Genomic DNA, 21,680 nt, shown 5'->3' on the forward strand with positions numbered 1-21,680 from the left:
TGATGCACTAAAATATGTAAGAAACGTGTCTGTGTCTAGTGTTAGTTTATAATTTGTGGTGAAACAGAAGCAGTATTTGTAGATTATAAATAAGTAAACGATTTACTGAAAGAATGATGATACACCACTGTAATTAAATAAAAGATCATCAGTTAGTACCCACTTCATAATTTTTTTGATTTGCGGGAAATTCAAATTGTCCTCACTTCTAATGAATCACCCGGTATAAACGAATTCGTACATACTCTTGTTTTGTGTTTTATAAATTCAGAATCAGTAAAAATTTTAAAACTCTCGCGTTTATAAAGTCGGTAATTCCATGGAGTTAGGAAATCAAACAAAAGCGTCTGCATTTGCCATGTTTGATCTCAAATTGCCATGGCACCACTGACCACTGATTTTCTTAAAAGCGCCAGTTTTTAGTTATCCAATTTCTTGGATTCAAGTTCAGAAAATTAAAAGCTATAGTACGCATGGATTCGTAATTTTTTCTCTACAAAAAACGTAAATAGACTTTCTCTCTAAAATAATTAGAGAAATCAATAATCAGAAATGAAAAAATTACTATTGCAATTCCTATGGTGCGTTGTTCAAGTCACCACCCGGTATAATAATATATTTATTATGGAAAAACAAAAATTATGTTTATTATTCTAATAAAATCTTTCCTTGCCCAACTTCATAATTTTATATTTGGAGGCCAAAGTTAGTTTCCGCCCTTGTATAACCAAACCTGCTCCATCAATTTTTTTAATGTTTAGAAAAGAGAAAAATGAAGAATTAAAATGTATCCTATTTCATGTATGTAATTTATGATGTTATACAAGTGAGCGCTTATCTTATCTACGTATAGGCCCGCGTTCTGAAGCCGAGGAAATAAGGTTTGAGTATAGGTATTTTATTTTTACAAAAATGACTCCATCTATTACACACTTTCACCACACACAACAGTTTTCTGTGCGTCTAACCACATTTTACGACAAATTATTTCGACTGCTTCAAGGTAGACAACACACTAACCGTACTCTATTAGGTGTTGCGTTTATTTCTATAGCATTGCATTGACCGTCTGTAGTATATGTTGTGTGGTAACATGATTAAATGCGGAGAAAATTCCTGAATGCAAAAAAATCTTGTTGGTCGCAATGGCAACAAAAGGATACTGATATAATAGACAGCTCACGTACCCAACTCTATTAGGAAGCATCTCACCTTATGCAACCTTTTAATAATACTCTCGTTGTACTCAGAATTGCCTTCGATCATTCCAGTAACGGGGTTGGAAAACCACTCTTTAAACTCACGGTGCGACTGGAAGACGTGAGGCATTAGGAAATGCATCAACGACCACAGTTCCATCAAGTTATTTTGTAGAGGCGTTCCCGTGAGGAGCAAACGCCTAAAAATTAACCAACATAAGTCAATCTACAATCAGAAAACGCAAAAAAAAAACTAAAGTAATACAAATAATCAACTTACTGTTGCGTCGAGAAATTAAGTAACAACTGCCATCTTTGCGATTTAAAGTTTTTTATGTTTTGTGCCTCGTCCAATATGAGATACTTCCACTTCTTCCTCCGAAAGCTTTGATGATCTTGAATTACGAGCTTATATGAGGTGATGCAAATGTGAAACGCATTCGGCTTAGTCCATCCCATGCGTTTCTGTTTGCGTTCCTTTTGTGTACCGTAATAGGTTAAAATTTTAAAAGCGGGACACCACTTTTTACATTCCATCTCCCAATTTAACATAACGGACGTGGGCACAATAATTAAATGTGGTCCCCAATTTTCTATAAAAACAAAATTAAATAAATCGAAACGAAATTGCTCCATCTTACCTTTCTCACAAGCTAAATGCGCCAACAAGGCGATTGTTTGAATAGTTTTGCCCAAACCCATTTCATCAGCTAAAATTCCGTTGAGCTTACGATCAAACATTGTTACCAACCAATCTAGACCGATGTGTTGGTACTCGCGCAAAGTGTAACGCAACAAGAAAGGAATGGGGGTGGCAACCTAAAGTTAGGCAATAACACCACACACGCACAGAACAAGCAATTACTTACGCTAGTAGAAGAAAGTGTATTGCCTTTCGGCTGGATGCTCTCGGCGATAGCCGCAGCATCATCAATAAGATCTTGGTTATCAGTCTTTAAATCTCCCTCATTTTGCGAAGAACCAGACCCGTCGAGTAACGACTTCAGGCCGATCTCATCTTCATGGTCCTCACTTTCAGAAATACTTATATCCACATCACTGCACACATCGGAGGCGTCAGAGGAGTCCTCATCCTCACCGTCGCCGTTTGAACCAGAATAATCTGAATCGGAAGGTGTATCTTCTGCATCCGGAATAGGAGGCAAATTGCTGTATTTCTTTCTCAAATCTTCGACACTCACTTCGTTTTCAGCTGGGGAAAAGAATTTCAGTTTATTTAAGACTTAAGACTGTATGAACACAATTACCTTTCAAATCGTCTAGTTCTTCTTTATGATTTTGTTTGCCTTCTACCTTCTCTTGCTCCTTTATCGTATCCTCATTGTCCTCCTCACTACTCGAGTCTGCCACAAAGTCTTCATCTTCCGACTGCCTACTCCTGGTACTTTCGCCTTCCCCTTTATCGTCATCCTAAATACGCTTATTAGCGAACGTTTCAAAAAGTTCACAATTACGTACCGATGTCTCTTCACCTTCACCGATTTGAATCTTGTCACGATTTGCCAAGTAATCCTTAGGTAACTCGTTTAAGAAAGTTTCCAAATCCATTTCGGATTCTCTCTGTAGTGCCGCGACCTCTTCTCCATGACCCTGTTCACCGGCAGTTTCTTCCTCTTGTCGTATCGTTTCCTCATCGTCCGTGCTTTCATGATCAGGTTGAAACTCGTCTGAAATACCACAAAGATCAACATCTCCTCTCGTAAAAGATTTCGAATGAAATGGCACTTGTTGATCAGACAAATGCCAGTTTCAATCTTACAGAACGGGCTCTCACACCCTCAGTGAAACGAAAGGTAGCAAGAATTATCATCATTAAATGCCATTTGGTAAATGTAAAGTGAGTAATGATATTTTTTGTAACAGAATACAATTATTCCTTTGAGCCGCTAAATTTCCAAACCATATCTTACACTTATTTAATGTGTAACTATCAAAAAGGCCATGTGTGACCTGCACAATGACTAATTTTTAGTACAAAGTGTCAAAAGTCCTCTTAAAGTATATTTGTAATTATTGTTTAAATATTAGAAACAATAAAGCTCATGAGGTAAACTGCAGATCAAATGACCTTCAAAATGAAGTATCACATGAACTACTGTCAATTTTATACATTACTCCCCCCTTCCCTCGATTTCAAATTATGTCACACAGTTTTCAATGTATATGGGAAGGGACTAATGGACATGGAGAGCGATTTATTATTAAGGCCATTGTGGCAATTACTTTATTTAAGGCGCTTTTTGTTCACCCAACAGATGCAGTTAAGCCACTCCCAAAAAATTTTGGCTGATGTAATAACAGCACTTTGTACAATAAATATTTTGCGCCCATCATTGGATAGAAAAGTTAAAGACAATTGATTGGACCATAACTAGTCCCGGTGCAATGCATATGCAATGAAAAAGTAGTGTACAGGGTGGCCAACTAAGAATGCGAGGTACTGTATCTGAGAATCTATCCATCGTAGAGGCTTGCGGTAAAAAATTTATTACTAAAACGGCCACGAGCAAAACCTGGAAAATATTTTTAAGTTTCTGAAATGACCGCTAGGGGGCATAACTGCAATCTGGAATCTAAAAAAGTGATATTTCTGTGAATTCCGCTATATTAACCTAACTTAAAAATATTTTCCAGGTTTTTCTCGTGGCAGTTTTAGTAATACATTTTTTTACCGCAAGCCTCTACGATGGACAGGTTCCCAGATACAGTACCTCGCATTCTTATTTGGCCACCCTGTATACAATAAAACCGCGGGAATCCAAGGTCCAATAGAAAAAAAACTTGAAAACTTTATTTTCATGTAATTGCTACGGCCAAATATTATGCACTAGTTACCCAAAGCCAATAGGTGGTGACTCTCACAGGCCTACTTCAAAAAGGGTACGAAAAGTGCAATATTACCTTTCAATTTGCCGAATACACAGATAATTTCTTACAATCAAAAAAGTGATTTACTTAAAATATCCCACTGTACAGGGTGGTTCAAATTCGTGGTGCACCATTGGGATCTCCGTAACGGTAAGAGATACAAGGTAGGTTAAATGAAGGCAAAGTTGCCCCTTTTTGTGATTACAAAAACGCATTTGAAATTTTTGAAAAACTTTAAAAACAACTGAAAAATATCAAATTTATTTTCATTTGCCCTAGCCCAGGGCAACCTATTGAAAGGGAAGAGCCAAAAACTACAATTTACAAAATTTCCCAGTTTTTAAAGAGCAGTAAAAAATTTTTGATTCAATATTATAGTTAAAGTCACTAGATATAGAAAGTACCGCAATCATCCGCCATTTTTGGGCAAATTTGCTGCAAACTTAAAAAAATTGACAAATACAATCTGAACAGCTGTAATTTTTTATAACCTGACTTCATAGTACTGTCATGTTTTATAAAAATATTACAGATATCTCCAAACAGGTGGAACAATCCCTAACATTAAAGGCCATTTTTGGGCAAAAATCATTTGTTCTCTCTCTAACACACGGGCCCAATGGATTGCGGTACTTTCTATATTTAGTGACTTTAATTATAGTATTTGTCTATATACAGAGTCGGTTTTTCCTATATAGCTGATACCTGGTAAAAAATATTGGTGGTTGCGGATCTACAGAAATTATTTTTGAATGTACAGGATGTCCCATTTTTACGATGTCAATAAACTGATCTTTTTAAATAGAACATCCTGCAAATTTTTACTTGTTTCAATGCTATTTGTTCCAAGTGCTATAACTATTCTTTTTCAAATGGAACTACCACTATTTTATTTCGCTATTCGCCACATCGCGAGCCGCAGGTTGCCGACCCCTGCCCTAGCTTAAACGATCCGATTTTTATTCTTCTATCTCACTTCATAAAAATCCAATATGGCGCCCATAAGAAAGTAGTAGTATATAGCTTCTACATCTACCGGTGTCAAGTTAGCCTCCCACTTTATGAATTTTCAAAATATTTTTATGCCAATCGTTTGTTGGTGTTTGTTAGTTACATTTTCATGTTTGTTGGTTGACCATTATTTAATTATACATTATTGTACCTATCCTTAATTATTTATGTAAATCATCTAACATAAATCCCAAAGTTCTTGCTATTTACTTTATTTCTTACATATCCCTCCTTGTTCTGGGTCCGCAACAGGCTTGCGCCCAATTACAGAGTGATCCGCCCTCCGGCTATGTAGCCCAACGCTCCTCCACTACGGCTTTACTCTATATTGTACAGGGTGAATCCGAGCACCCGTCCCAGGCTTTTATCTTGGAATAGAGACGCCTTAGAGTTTTAGGAAAAAAATTTTCATTACCAAAGCCTACCTGAAGAATTTAATGGTAGTAGTCTCTATTTCCGGAATTAACCGGAAGTAGGCGTAACAGCACTCAACTTCAGAATTTCAAATGGAACCCTAGGTCTTGTGTGGTATCGTTGGATAGGTATTTTGAAAACAAACAACTTTTGTAGGAAACATTTTTTTTTGTAAAAAGTGTTATTTACGAAATAAATATTAATTAATATGTTCAAAATGTCTTCCATTTTGATTGATGCAGTTTTGTAGCCGAAGTCGGACGTTGTCGACTGCCCTAAGCACCTCATTTTCATTGAGCAAACGGCATGCGTTTCGAATTCTTTCCTTCATATTCTCCCTCGTGGTTGGGCGCTGTTGATAAACAATATCTTTGACTCGTCCCCAGAGGAAGAAGTCAAGTGGTGTCAGGTCAGGGGAACGAGCTGGCCAAGGAAACGGACCTCCTCTTCCCATCCAGCGATTAGGAAAGAGACGATTGGCAGTTTGGCGAGATACTCTCGAAAAATGTGCTGGGCAACCGTCTTGTTGCAGCCACATCTCTGCACGTATTGCAATTGGGACGTTGTCTAGAAGGTCATAGAGGATGTTCTCCAGAAAATCGTTGTACACGGCCCCGTTTAAATGGCCGTCAAAGAAATGCGGACCAATAATTCGGCCTCCTAAAATGCCGCACCAGGTATTAAGACTCCAAACATTCTGGTTATCCACTTCACGTAGCCAATGCGGGTTTTCACGAGACCAATAGTGAGCGTTGTGAATATTAACATCGCCACTGCTTTTAAACGTTGCTTCATCGGTCCAGAGAATTTTGTGATGGAAGTTTTGGTTTTGGTTCAATAACCATTCGCAAAAATCTAACCGTCTCTGAAAATCTTGTCCTCCAAGTGCCTGATGTAAATTAACATGATATGGATATAATTTGTTGCCATTTAAAATCCTCCAAGCTGTCATTTGACTCATCCCAGCGTCGATTGCAAGTCTCCTGGTTGAAACGTGTGGGTCCAGAGCAACAGCGGCAAGGATATCAGGCGCTCTTTCATCCTGTACATACCGTCCGATGCGCCGATTCTTATTGTGTTTCGGTTGTACCTCACCAGTCATCTTAACTCGATCAGCGAGGCGTTGAAACACTTTCCTCGACTGAACGGGTCGCTGAGGGTATCGCTCAGCGTATAATCTCTCAGCTGCTCTATAATTTTGACGACACTCACCCAACACCATCAGCATATCGAAACCTTCGCGGTTTGAAAATACCATGTTGTTACAATAAAAAACCCTTTGCACATGTGTGTATGGAAGAAAAATTTAAACAAATAATGTAAATTTAACATTAAAATGCAGGTGTAAAGTTACTATTACCTGTCGTAATAATGACAAAAAACTACGTTGCTATTTACACAAAACAATATCTGTCTTACCTTTTCAAACAAAAACACTTGAATTAAATCGCAGTAGCCGGGAACAGCAGGAATCATTTGGTTTTAAGTCAGCTTTTTTATTTATTTATTTTTATTTCGTAAATAACATATTTATTAATTTTATTTCGTAAATAACACTTTTTACAAAAAAAAAATGTTTCCTACAAAAGTTGTTTGTTTTCAAAATACCTATCCAACGATACCACACAAGACCTAGGGTTCCATTTGAAATTCTGAAGTTGAGTGCTGTTACGCCTACTTCCGGTTAATTCCGGAAATAGAGACTACTACCATTAAATTCTTCAGGTAGGCTTTGGTAATGAAAATTTTTTTCCTAAAACTCTAAGGCGTCTCTATTCCAAGATAAAAGCCTGGGACGGGTGCTCTGATTCACCCTGTACAGATACAATCGATACAGATAAAAATACTTCATTTTCTCCTTTTTTATTACATATAACGTACGCTTGTTGCGATCCAATTAGGCTTCTCAATATGGTCGACTTTGACAATTAATTGACATTTACGGTAAAGTGAATTTAGCTGTAAATCACGTAATATAACAAAGTCAAAAGCTGCAGAAGAAACGAAAATTACATTTTATAGGTGGTAACCATGTTATATGTATATAGCGTAAACATACAATACTATTAAATAAATTAGAAAATTATGGTGTAAGAGGAGTGGCCCTGAGGTTATTCCAAAGCTACCTCTCTAATCGTCGTACGTTGAAATACAGCAGAATAACATCTGTTTCACATCTTTACACCTCGAAATTATCATAGGAATACCACAAGGAAGCAAATTAGCTCCATTGCTGTTTGTCATTTTTATAAACGATTTGCAATCGATTTCAATGCCAAATAACAGTTGTGCATTCATTAACTATGCAGATGATACAAATGTTATAATGACTGGATCAGATATTTCTAATCTGACACGCTGTCACGCAACTGAGGTACTCAAACTAAGTCAATGGTTTGAAATTCCCTAAACCAGTGGTTCCCAACCTTTTACTAACACCGAAACCTTCCTTTAGATTTTTTTTCTGGCGAACCCCCAACTTATGCCTGTTCAATTTAACATTTGGTGCAAGCCTCGACACCATAACGATCCAAATAGCGAAAAAATTAGAACAATAGCTCCTAAGATAAAGAACTAGTAGCGTCCAGACAGACGGACGGACAAAGTGGCCACAATAGCGCATTTTTTTTGTGGAAATGCGCTAAAAACTTAAGAACGTTTAAATGATGTCGTCACGCTCAACATTGTATACATTTATTCTAAAGATACTACCAACCAATAATGATAAATAATATCCACCAGCGACCAACAAACGATCGCAAATAAAAAAATTCACAAATTTTAATGTCGGGGGATAACTTCACGCCCAAAACTTACAAAATTTATTCTGAAGATACTATCAACCAACAAACGAAAAAAAAGCACCAACAAACGAAAAAAAAGCACCAACAAACGATTGAAATAAAAATATTTTGAAAATTCAAAAAGTGAGGGGCTAACTATAAACTCAAATTTTGAAATTTGAATAATTAAATAACTTGTTAACCAACAAATATGCAAATGTAACTAACAAACACCAACAAATGATTGCCATACAAATATTTTGATAAGCCCAAAACTTGAAATTTGAATAATTAAATAATGGTCAACCAACAAATGTCAAAATGTAGCTAACAAAACACCAACAAACGATTGGCATAAAAATATTTTGAAAATTCAAAAAGTGGGGGGGGGGGCTAACTTGACACTGGTTCTACATCTAGTGTAATTTTGAGAATGGATTCAGATTCTCCTGGAAAAAGGTACCCATAGAAGGTGATAACGGGAACTGTCCATTTCCGACCGTTTAAGCTAAGAAAAATTAAATTTGATATTTTCAGTTTTTCGGTTATTTTCAAAGATTTTTCACAAACTTCAGACGCGTTTATTAAGTTACAAAAAGGGACAGCATTGTCCCCATTTAACATACACTATCTATCACCGTTACAGAGATCACAATGGTAAGCCACGAATTTGAACCACCCTGTACACAGAGAAATGTGCAGTTTCGGAAAATGTGTCTGGTCTCCCCCCTTCCGGAGTTAAGAGACTAGCATGAGAACTTCTTTGATAAACTCCAAACTTTCATAGCGGGGAAGGGAAAAATTAACATATGCTTGAAATTAGTAGTTCACAGCGTGCACGAGCCACACAATGCAGAGACGGATCATGTAAGAAATTTTCTAAAAAAATGCGCTTTTTAGGGATGAAACAGTTTTTTTTATTAAGGTAATAATACAAAATGGCATTTTGGGAAGGCGAAGGAACTGCACATTATTATGCACATTGGGGATACAAACAGAATCCATCTAGCTATGTTTGTTTCTGAGATACAGAGTGAAAACGAAAGGTTTGACTGTTGCAGATGTTATGACCTATGTAAGATAGAAAAAAAAGGTAAAGACTGCATATTTTAGATATTTTTCCATACCATCTAGTGGAGTAGTCCAACAAAATTTTGGACCAATGATTCCAAGATTTGATCCAAAGTTGGTATTTTTGAAATGCAACATCCTGTATACCTTTATACCTCGATTCTTTTGCATTTCTTTTCCGGATTATAATGATAATTATATACGTAATTCCCTTAAATAAACATCACGTTTTATTATGGCTCACTAAGGGAGCTTAAGTGCAACAGGAGTGCGCGAAGGCGCGTGACCCATACATTAAGGACTTCCAAGAAACAGTTCAGAATTACAGCAATCTATCGGGTCATTGTTTTTGTGTAATAAACGCCTATTAAATTGTATGTTTAATTAAGGGGTGTAGATTACCTCCTCTCCCTCCGCCACCCAATCCTAACTTTTTCATATATTATACGTATTATCTCACATTTTTCAAAATTTCAAAATGTAACGCATCAACTACCATGGGTACAATAAATGAAACATAATTTCCATGAATTCATGGCCAACTATTTAAAAACAGTAAAAAATAAATTTTTTTTTTATGTAAATAACAGTAGGCAGTGAGAAAACAAATGTGAAAAAATTGTTTTGCAAAGTATGCTACTGAGTAATATAGAACTGCAATGTAATATGGAAACAACAGTGACACACCTAGAACTAAGGATAAGGGGAAATGTTATAAAAGAGGTTGCAGGTGAAAATCAAAGGAGAATCGCTTAAATTTGTCAGTCAGTTTTTCTTAAATTGTGACACAGTTTCAGTTAATATTTTATCTGTTATTGCATGTAGAATAATAAGTGTGACTCAACACAAATAAAAAATAAAGATAATTACGAATAACAATAGCATCTGCCCTCTGTTAATAAATGTTGGGTAAAACACATCTGTGCCCCAACTAACATTTGCACCAGTACCTAGAAAATTTTTCAAAAATTTGTGGAAACAACTTTAAACACTTTTTTTTGGAAGTTGATATGGTCTTTTACAGAAACTGCTCTGCATGTATCTTTGAATAAACAAAGTGTGCTCTTCCAGAAAAATTATATATATTGATAAAAGTCAAGTAAACGTTACAAAAGTATTTTTACCTGGTTAATCCCACAAACCGTGACTTTACTTACCATCGGAATTATTTCGCGAGGGTGCCTTCGATGATGGTGCGCTTGGACCTTCGCTGATAGTTGTATTCACGACGGATTTATTCATCCCTTCCGCTAATAATTGCGAATACTTTTCTGTTTGATCGACTATAAAGCTCAGATGTTGGTCAAGGGCCCGCTTCCGCTTCTCCTCCAACCTCATATTCTGCTTATATTCCACCAATTTCTCGACGTTAGTCCAGAAGCTCTTGATCTCCTTCGCGCAAAAAGCGGCCACCCTCTTCAGATGCTGCTCCTGCGCCTTTTCGGCGCGTTGCGCTGCCGACGCCTTGTCTTGGAAATGCTTCTGAACCATTTTCGCGCATTTTTTCGCCGCCGCCTTCTTCCATTTGCGCTCCTGCGCGAAATCGGCGGCCAGCCAGACCATTTCTTCGATCAGGAAATCCCAATGAGCTTTCACCCTTGGCATTTCTTGGATTTTCGGCAGACGCTTATCAGACCATAACCCTTCCTTTTGAAGATCGCTTATCCTTTGCACGACGTACGCCTCTTGTTTGGCTTTCTCAACAATTTGCTCCTGGTTGTTTGGCGTCGAGTACGACGAGGTCGCTTTCACCTTGAGACCGTTGGTTGAACTAAACGAATCCAAACTGTTACTCGCACTGGGGGTGGTAGGTACGGTGGTAGTCGAGTTTGTCATATCGGGCTTCATTTCGACATCCTGCGTCTCTTCGTCATCCATAACTTCTTTGGGATCTATCGCATTTTCTTTCAAATAAGTGAGATAATGTGGAGTGGGCGGCCTTCTCGCAAAAAGCGGGAGATCTAAAATATTTCCCGACGTCTCTAAATAATACTTTTCAGTTAAATGTTCATTATATTTCTCTTTAACTATTTTCGACCTAACGTTTCTATGGTTCATGACACGTTGCAATTTAACACTGTAACTGTCCTTTTCTTCCGTGGTAGATAGTGCACGTTTAACGGGCGATCTCACTTGATTCGGCACCGTCGTGGCTTGAAACAGTTGTGTTCGTACATTTCCGGTTGCTCTCGGTTTCGTCAACGCGTTCACGATATTCTGATTGGCTAAGCTCGGCCTTAAAGTCGACGTATGCACCCTCGACGGACTCAAACTGATGATTCGAGTCACACCCGGGCTCGTATTCGCGGTCGATGCATTGCTTCCGCTGATCTGCAAAAAATTCACATCGTTAACAAACCGAAACGCCGAAACCTCTGGCGCTATTTCTAAACACAAACCTATAAACAATTCCAGTCGTCGACGGCGTTTCTCCATACGTGGAAATTTAATCATTTTCAAACCAATTATCACTAATTAGGAGATAATACAATCGCGTATAGGAATAGAACTTTACCACGGACGCCATAACCTCAAACTTGACCACGTGGGGAGTCGAAAAATGCGTCTATAATAAGACATAAAACCTTGCTAATTATTATATACACTGCTTGCGTTGATTTCAATTACACGATGATCACAATAAACGCGTAGGAATTTTAGCAGAAAATTACCCCAGCAGAGACGCGAACGAGTGTTTTTTTGCGGAAAGAAATAAGAATGGACGGCGGAAGCGGTAGTAACTTGGATTTCAGCGTGAGGACGGAAAAGGACGATTCGTTCGCGAATATCATCGTTGTACACAACGTTGCCGCGCCTTCATATACGAACGTACACACGAAAACTTTAAATGGACTTTTATTTATGGTGTTTTAAAAGATATCGACTTGAAATTTAGAAATCTCATCAAGGAAGTAGGAGGGAAATTAATAGTACACGAGATACCAACCCAACGTGATATTCGGCGCCCCCTGCTAACCCTCGGTCCAAAAATTCGAATGACACCCTCCACCCTGTATTTTTTTTCAAGTATTCTGAAGAAGCCTAGTTTGTTTAGTATCACTATGCAAAAAAATGACTTACTTACATAATAAACTGTAAGATATTTAGAGTAAAAGATTCAAATTTTTCAAAAATCCTGCCCATTCTTTTCCGATTCCGTATACCTAACACACTGTTTGTAAACATTTAGGTCTAAATGAGAATGAGAAACATTTCAATTTATTAAATTAATTAGGGGAGTTGATTTATTTCATTTAAATTTGTGTTTACATAGTCTTATTTTTCCTTTTAAATTTGTTTGTAATTGCGTATCGTTTATTTAATTGTAAAATGCGAAATTGCGTGATAAAATGTAGAAAAACCTGGTCATTTGCGATAAGAAAGAAGAGGGGACTTCAAGCGCGTTCCTTCGTAGCCGGCGTTTTCTAATCTAATTGTTGTTGGCGCTTTTTTTTCTGTAAATCCTAGAAGACGGAGTTCATTCAAGATTAAAAGTGGTGTTATTTTAAATACTGCAGAGACGGGAAAAAAAAGTGGCTGCTAGCTTGCTGGTTAGCGACGGTTAAAAATGAGTGTACGTCTCTTTACGCTATTTATTCGGGCTGTCCGCTCGATTTGATTGATTGCAGACGCAGTTCAACAAAGTAATCTTAAGATTTTCTTATTTTTAATTATCGACCGTCTGCGTACGAGGTACCATGTAGAAGAATTCACGTGACAGACTAATAGTGGTTTTGTCATATGTGTGCAGTGCTTCAAGTTCAAGAGTGACCAACGGGATCTCGGAAAGTGTAAGAAAATTTTGGGGCTGAATCTAATGCCGCTTAGAGGAAACTGGAAAAATTATTATTATGGCGCCTTTCTCCGTCCGCCCGTCTGAGACCTTAACGACTCCCACAGTTTTCATTCTTCCTACATCCAGTATAGCTTATTGAGCCAAGGAAAATCTTGTCGATTCATTTACGCATACGCAAGAAATTTTTTTTTTTAATTTTAACCACACAATCTTTTCTTTATGAGTACCCCCCTCCAATACTCTGTTCACGAGATATTCTTTTTGACTTCACCAATAGATATGCTTTGGCTAGATGTTCCAATAGTCCTTTGTGAGTACCTCCGACATTCCATTCTCAACATATGCGAACTTCAAAGTTTTGACATCATCAATATAGATATGTCTCGTCCACACGTTCCTTTTTCCCATGTTCTATGTGTGCTTATCTCGAAAAGATGTTGGAGATAGAAAATGTTCCTTTCGTTGAAACCTTTAATTTAAGTACCATGAAAAATAAAACCAATTGCTGACTCCGCCTCCCCCCCCCCCCCCCCCCCCGATCACGAAGAAAATTGCGGAAGAAAGTTAGTTTGTAGAAAGTAGAAACCAATCCCTTACGATGAGACCTTTCATTACAATACCATAAAGTACAGAACGTGTTTACCCCCCTTACCCCCCCTTCCCCTCTCATTTTAAAAAGTTTTACATGACACCACTAGAGGCATCTGAGTGTCCCATGTAAAAGTTTGACTTCAGAAACAGCATCTACGGAAATAATTAATGGGGGTGGCCCCCTTAAGACAACAAAATTTGAAGGTCGTCTGACACACCAGTAAGGGCTGGCAAAAACCCATGGGTATTTGATGTTTTTCTGGTCAATTGGATTTTTGATATTCTCCGCATACCGCAACGCCATCTGTTAAGGGTCAGAACAAACACGTCAAAGCTAAAGTCAAACGAAATTACTAAAACTGTTGTGGTATTAATGAAAGAATGTAAACTAAACCTGTGTGGCAACAATGAAACAGTGTCGACAATGGACTAGCACTAGACTCACACAGCATGTCTAGTCTAAACCAATCCGGCTTAATGTAAAATAAAAGTATTAGTATGAAGTGCTTGTTAATGAAAATAAAAATTAACCTAACATAAAAACACAGTTCCTTAGAAAAACTAAAAAATTACAAAACCCTGGTTTTTGTTTGCCCACCCTGCACACCTTCAGGGTATAGGCTATCTTTACAAAAATTTCCAAACATCTAGGATAGGGCTGCGCGATAATAGAAATTCACCATCGATTACCGATAATAAAAAATTATCGATTTAACATTGATATATTTATTGATTATCGATAATTATTTATGATCTGTATTGATAGTGGCAGGCACTTTGCCGCGAGGAACGTTCTAGGGAAAATAAACGTGAACTGCGATAGATCTAATATTTTCCATAAGTATATCGATAACTATCTATTATCGGTTATTATAGATTCTCTATAGATTTTAATCATCCAAATGTTATTGATATATAGTTATCGATTATCGGCAATTACCGACTATCGATAATTGAAGTCTATCACATTATCAATATATCTTGAACGTGATTATCAATAATTATCGATCATTTTTCGCAGCCCTATTCTAGGACAATTCACCTAAAGGAAGTTCAAAACCACAGAAGTGGGTCCGGACATTTCCTGCACATAACAGCGAATGATTGCGAATATTCGCGCATTTGCAAGCACATTGCATTTTCAACATACACCGGCAACAATGCGTGTATATTTTTATAAAAGACGTGCATGCCTATCGCAGTTTATTTGCACTTGCAAAATGCAATGTGTATTTGTTTATAAAACGCTATGTTCATCAACATATTCTGATGTTTTTTTTTTCGATTCTGATAAAACTACAATAACTATAGACTATAGATTTAGCTGGGTGAAAGACTGCTTTCAGAACAAATATTATAATTTTGACATTTCAAAATTTGCTAATAACATTTCCACAACGTCACTTTCAGCAAAAATGTATACAGGGTGTCCCAGATCAAGTGAGATTGCATGGGTTACTTTGATATTCTTGAAGAAACAGCTTAAATGGGAAGTGTTGCCGTTTTGTGCCGATTTAAAATGCGTTAAAAAAGTTTCTATCATGTGTCATCACAATCTTGAATTTAATTTTGTTGGGACATCCTGTATATGTGTATTTTGGAAATATATTATATTAATGTTATTATTCCCACAATTTATGCAATTGATGCTGGTAAGATGGGACTTCTGAAAGATTTTTGTAAGTCACAAGGATTGTCTCTCAGATAATTATAGGTACCTAATAGGTAATAAAAATACCAGTTCGTCTGGGATTTTATAGCTATGGACTAGCAGCGCATGATTTTGCGATTGTGACCAGTTCAAAATTTTCTGCGAATTTGGGCGATAAATTAAGTTTGCAAAAATTGAGGATAATTTCGAGTTAATTGCGCATTGGGCATATATGTCAGAACTAAACACTTCAAAAACATTTTTTAAAATTCATTCTCATTTGCAACCTTTTCAAAACATCAATTTTTCAAAATATTTCTATAGTTTTCCAAATTTCCAGTACATAACGGTTAAGTTTTTGGATCAAACTTGACATGGATCAATAAAAATTTGAAAATATTCGCTCGCTCAAGAGATACGGGGGAAAATTTAAAAAATGTCAATTTCAAGATGACTATACAGGCTGATTCAAATTCAAGGACCACCATGGGGATCTCGGAAACTGCAAGAGATAAATAGGTAGTTTAAATTTGGCAAAGTTTCGAATTTTGATGCTTAACAAAATGCCGTTTTGAAATTTAAAAAAATTTCTCCTACCTTTGGAGATAAAAATGAAATTTTGCAAAATAGTTTTTATTTTTTACGAAGTTATTTAAAGACATTTGAAAAATAAATGACACATCTCTACAAGATGCTAGTTTTACGTCTGACGTTTCGTCTCCGATGAACCATCATCAACTTTTTTTTGTTATGGAAGTCATTTTTATTTTTTGTTTCATTTGATAGAGCATTTTGTGCTGATTTAAAAAATGTAAATATCACTATTTTCTAATAAAAAAATGGAGCTATTAATACGTAAAAACGCAAGAAACTATGAAGATACACCACTACCCAAGACAGAACAAATGACAAATCGAGGGACAAACACACTGGGAAAGATCGAAAGTCGAAAATTATTTATAATAATGAAGTGTCTAGCTTTAGTCATATTTTCGCTGCTGCTATAACCTGCCACATTTCAATTGGAAATTGACACTTTTTAGATTAAATTCCACTTCAAAGAAAAACATCAGCCGTTATCATTTCACTGGATCTCTGGGGGGATGTGTGGAGAGAATCACTGGAAAACCAGTATTTTGTGGAGTACAGAAAAAAATTATTGGCATGTCAAAATTCCATATCCAAACAACTGTTCAACTGTTTATATTGTTTACTTCACTTATTGGTTAACATTTACATTTCATTTAAAGAGAACCCAACATAACAGGTAAAGTAGTGTCCCGTGGTAGCCACCTACTCAAATTTCGTCTGTCTGTCACACACAATTCTATTCAACATTAAATGGGCTTACAAGAGAATTGTTTAGTGAATCCTGAGACAAATTTATTCTTCTAGAGATTTGAATGTTTAGTAAACAGTGTGACTGTACTATCATGATACAATCAAAAATTATCATTTAATGCGCGCTACTTAAAATAATTAAAATCATTTCGGAACATCCTGATAGCTATTACATTAATAAATAATGCACGATTATCAGACGATACTGTTTTGTTTGGAAAGGGATTTATCATTAAGCTCGTTGGTTACTCATTTCCTTCATTAAATTATTAGGCGCATCTCAGACTTAGACAGCTTATCAATAATTCACATAACGAATTTAAAATTTAAAATATCAAGCGACGGAAAAATACAAGAAGCAAGTTACCTGTGCGAGGGCTGGTATTCCGTGCGTTTGCGAAGTAAGAAGGTACTGTCCTCCCGCAACTTGTGCAAGTCTTACTGCAGGGCGCTCCACCACATTTCGGGAAGTGAAGTCTTCCCGCGGGGGCAGAGCACCCTGCCCTGCCCCCGAACTTTCGTCGCTCATTCGCTGGACACCTGCCATAAATAGGAACGTTTAAAAAAAATAATGCTTTGACACATGTAGTCTGGTTGCCATGGCAATATTTTCTCCGGTCTGATAAAATGATTACAAATTCGATGCAGTATTTGCGCGTTAAATTAATAATTAGCTTTTTAGAAGTAATTCGTTAAAATAATACATAATATTGTGCAATAATTGATTGGAAAAAGACAGTAGCGAAAGTTAAAAATACATTTGGCGCGCCCATTATGGCGCGAACTTTTATTTTAAAACGTATAATTAAAATCGGGATTAAAAAAATTAAATCAAAGTAAATAGCTCTCATTTCTAATTTTATTATTTAACAAACAGCCGGGGTTCAAATTTAACGAAATCAATACGTACATGACATGGAATTTATATTGACTAATGCAGCATAAAACTCGATTCGTTGTTACAAGAAGCCGCTTTCACAATTAATTTGTAATGAGAAGTACGAAATTTTGCGTAAAAATATAACCAAAAAATGAAAATTTACAGTGAAAACCCGACGGTTTGTTGGTTTTTGTGAGGAATCGACATCGAATGGAAATTTCAGATAACGAACTGCGATTAGACAAAGGAACTTTGGCAGACGCCATGTTCTGCGTATTACACAGGACGGATCGAACTTACCATCATGTAATCACAAAATTTTCGCCTCTAAATTGGTCATCAGCGGAAAAAAAATCCACAGACGTTTAAATTAAATTTCGAGCAATAATTGGGTACCCCGCGTAACTATCAGTTCTACGATATATGCGATATTTTCGACATTTTACACAATCACATCAAGGACACATCGCTTTACCCAAACATGGCGACGAGCCGTTTTATATTCTGCTTCTGACCGTGGCACCGTGCAGCAAACGCCCTGGATGTGGATGGCGCATCGCGCATGCTCCACATGCCGCTCATGCATACTCCACATCTAAACCTAAACGCGACTCACCTAAAATGCGCATGCCTTGCGCCTTGTATTAATTTCAAACTAATCTATAAATAAACAAAATAAAAAACACAAAATTGAAATTGTAGAAATATCAAAAACTGTGCCTCAATTACACTCTTTGGAGCTTTTATGCGCATTTGACGATTTTGTTTATCTATTGCTAAAGAAAAAATTATAACTAGTTTGTTGCTTACATTAAACCTCAGTTGCATATTTTTTGTTAAAACCTGAAATTATACGTACCTAACTTGTAATGTCGAAGTATATAGTTTAAACACATTTATGGGAGATACAGCAGTATTTTGAATTATCTACCTATACGAATGAAGGCCCAGGTTTGAAGTACTTATGTAATTTGAAATCTTAAACGTAAAACAATGGTTTTGGTGGCCAAAAGTGTTATAAAAAAGTCTACACTCTACAGGATCAGAATCTTTGAATTTCGAATGGATTCACGCTGAGGATCGTATTCGTATAAACATTCAGAAAAATGGGGAATTTTGTTCTACGTTTCTAACTTTGCCTTCAACCTTAAATTAAGACTTTAGTTTTTTAATTACAAATTGAACATTATAGGTACCTACTCTACTACACAAATCGGAATGATAGCTAGGTAACGATATATAACTAGTTTTTAAAGCTTCATTTTCTAAACTTGCTGATTTAAGCGGCAACATTAAAGCATCATTCTTCTAAGGTCGTGCCGTATGATCAAGTTTTATTCCTTGAAAGTGATTCCCTAAAACTGAAACTGCAAAATGTTAGTTTTAAAACACACCTAATTACCAGTGGCCACTTGTTTTAAAAATGGCGCCGATTTTTAAAAATTACGCATGCACTTTGATGGAGAGTCACGTTTAGGTTCAGATGCGAGTGCACATACCCTTTTGCGCAATATGGTTTTTAAATTCAAATTGTACATAAACAAAAATGTCTAGGTTAAAGTCGGATATGCACAATTTACTTACGGAAACCGTGCTAAACGCTTTATTTGCGAATAATATTTACACGGTCCTCGACTTCCTACAGACTGAAATTAAACGCATTGGCACCATTACCGCCTTGCATTACAAAGTAAGTACCAAAAGTTTAAATGTGGTTAGTGCGATACACACCTTCAGGATGTTGTAGCCGTCCGCAAGCACCTGGTTAACAAACATTCGGCGGTGGTCCACACAGCACTTGACCTATGGAACGAGCTCATGGCGAAGACGGCCCAGATACCTACGAGAATCAAAGGGGTAGATGGTATCCTGCAAGGGGGATTGACAACCGGCAACATTTATGAAGTGTGCGGACTACCGTCATCTGGAAAGACACAGCTCTGCTTAACGCTAATGAAAAATGTCGTCTCTTACTCAAACCTGAATGTGTTTTGGATCGACACAAAGGGAGACTTTGCGGCTAAACGAATCAAAGCAATGTTAGATGCTAGTAAAGCCGACGTGGAGCTCATGTCAAAAATGCTAGTCAAACGACTACACACCCAACACGAGCTGATAAACACCCTCTACCAAATTAAAGAGGACGTTTACATTCGCCGCCTTAAACTGCGTTTAATAATAATCGACTCACTGCCTCCCTTATTTTACCAATCGCGTGACTTTGAGAGAAACTACGGGGTAATGAATGACTTTGTTAATATCCTCCATTTTCTCACACGAGAATTACACATAGCGATTGTTGTAACCAATGTCATTACAACTTGGTACGAGGGCGATTTTCATGTTGAAAATAGTGCGACTGAGAAACTGGGGCTGGGGAAATATTGGCTGCAAATTGCGAACACACGACTGGTAATTAAAAAAAGAGCAAACTCCGAGTGTACAGTGCAAGTGATGAAAAGTAATCGACTTCCTAAAGGTGCCAGTTGTAAGTTATGGATTCGCGACGAAGGAATTGTGTAATAATATGTGATGCTTTATTTACTTTTTATTAATTAAAATTGTACTGCTCTGTTTGTGATAGTTCTTCATAATCTTTTTGCCAGGAACCAATCCTTGGGTCAATCCTGGCCGTTTCTTAGACCGACTGGTACTAGTACGATCTGTTTCCGAGTGACACAAGACTGCTTGTTGAACTTCGCCTGTTTTCTGCACATCCGAATCGTGAGCGTAAATACAGTTGTGGCCAAATCGACACTTGCCCTTCCGATAATTCCAACAGACCTTCTTGCCGTTAATGCTACGCACGTTCTCCTGAGTGCTGACCATCTTGACGTGCTTCTCGAGAATTGCTCGCTTCTCTTCTTCGGCTTGTTTGAACGGATTGCTAAATACGGAAGTCTGCGAAGAGTTTGCCTCGACAAAGTCGGGCGCGGGCAATTTCGGTGCGGCTTCTTTTAGATCGGTCGATTCTGGAGGGCTAAAACATATGACAGCTCACCGACTTTTTGTTGTAGTGTAAATTTATAAAGTGCTAGCAAACTTTTGGTGTGAATTGCAAAGTACAAGGCGTTAAGTACGCTCTTACATTACCTGTCGTTTACTACGGAGGAATCTGAATCGCTCTCTTCGTCTGTGGCGGACGAATCTCCATAATCGGCAACTAATGACATTATTTACCTACGAGTAAACGTAGTAATTTACAGACGAAGTGAAATTCAACCCAGTTTTCCTGAAAAGTGAAAATTGAAGGTTAGGTATTTGATCTACCAAACTATACACTAGAACTACTGCAGCGCACGATACCGAATGTATCTCCTTTGAAAACGTATTATACAGGGTGATAATAAATAATTTCTCAGAATAGTTTATGTTGTGTATTTTGAGGTGGCACACTATTAGTTAAATTCACATGTCTTTAGTTTAGTAAACTTTAATTAATCATAACGCAGAAGTACAGAAATTATTAATATCGAATTTAATATCCTAATTGAATAAACGATGCGTAACTAACTAAAAAAATAATAATTGACCATCCTTTTTTTTCCCAGCAACAGCGCGCTAGATTTTTCGACTTAATTCTAATTTTAATTGAGAACATAATAGTTTAGACAATAACAATAATTATAAGAGATCGGCATTACCTTAACTAAAATGCATGCTATTTACTGATAGATGCAACTGTAATCAATTATTAGGAGTGCAACGAGTAACGCACAAGCACACCAAATCTAAATGTAGGTATGTACTTTCAATCGATTCTTATCTAATAATGGCTGATTTCGGCTTCAGGGATCTCATGTAGCTCTAAGTCTTCAGCTGAAAAATGGCAGAGGACCGAGCAGGATATTGGTGGTCTGCTTAGCCTATCTCCCGTACGACTCTGAAGAGGCTCCACCAACCAAGGAGCTGGCTGAGTTGATAGAGTCCTGTCGAAGTAGTGGACCCCCTCTTGTGGTTGGCTGTGATGCAAATTCACACCACGTTGAGTGGGGCAGCACGGTCATGAACTCGAGGGGCGACCACCTTCTGGAGTACTTGCAAACAACAGATT

At 37.2% G+C, this 21,680-nt stretch overlaps 3 protein-coding genes across 7 annotated transcripts in view; 1 reads left to right on the forward strand and 2 right to left on the reverse strand.

Moving 5' to 3' along the window:
• LOC116175876 (helicase domino) overlaps positions 1-18,139 on the reverse strand; it is a 50,346-nt gene extending 32,207 nt beyond the window's left edge. For 4 of the 5 annotated variants that reach the window (XM_031494228.1, XM_031494227.1, XM_031494226.1 and 1 more), the window contains exons 1-9: positions 17,927-18,139; positions 17,114-17,286; positions 10,525-11,698; positions 2,679-2,887; positions 2,468-2,630; positions 2,069-2,412; positions 1,841-2,018; positions 1,480-1,792; positions 1,213-1,399 (exon numbers count right to left, since the gene is read on the reverse strand). In XM_031494228.1, coding sequence (XP_031350088.1) covers positions 1,213-1,399; positions 1,480-1,792; positions 1,841-2,018; positions 2,069-2,412; positions 2,468-2,630; positions 2,679-2,887; positions 10,525-11,698; positions 17,114-17,275 — 2,730 coding nt within the window. In that variant the 5' untranslated portion in view covers positions 17,276-17,286; positions 17,927-18,139. Of the gene's footprint in view, positions 1-1,212; positions 1,400-1,479; positions 1,793-1,840; positions 2,019-2,068; positions 2,413-2,467; positions 2,631-2,678; positions 2,888-10,524; positions 11,699-11,766; positions 12,084-17,113; positions 17,287-17,926 lie in introns of those variants that run through there. The other variant, XM_031494229.1, reaches the window with a different exon arrangement.
• A 955-nt stretch (positions 18,140-19,094) lies between these two features.
• Positions 19,095-20,787, forward strand: LOC116175877 (DNA repair protein RAD51 homolog 4-like). The gene is made up of 2 exons (XM_031494230.1): positions 19,095-19,316; positions 19,364-20,787. The coding sequence occupies exons 1-2, from the start codon at positions 19,173-19,175 to the stop codon at positions 20,147-20,149; spliced, it is 930 nt and encodes a 309-aa protein (XP_031350090.1). The 5' UTR covers positions 19,095-19,172; the 3' UTR covers positions 20,150-20,787.
• LOC116175878 lies at positions 20,142-20,908 on the reverse strand. Its single transcript, XM_031494231.1, has 2 exons — positions 20,720-20,908; positions 20,142-20,606 (listed from the first exon to the last, which is right to left on the reverse strand). Exons 1-2 carry the CDS (start codon positions 20,797-20,799, stop codon positions 20,168-20,170), a joined length of 519 nt encoding a protein of 172 aa, XP_031350091.1. The 5' UTR covers positions 20,800-20,908; the 3' UTR covers positions 20,142-20,167.
• Positions 20,909-21,680: the final 772 nt, after the last annotated feature.

This window comes from Photinus pyralis, unplaced genomic scaffold, assembly GCF_008802855.1.
Source record: "Photinus pyralis isolate 1611_PpyrPB1 unplaced genomic scaffold, Ppyr1.3 Ppyr1.4_LG7, whole genome shotgun sequence".
NCBI classification, from domain to species: domain Eukaryota; kingdom Metazoa; phylum Arthropoda; class Insecta; order Coleoptera; family Lampyridae; genus Photinus; species Photinus pyralis.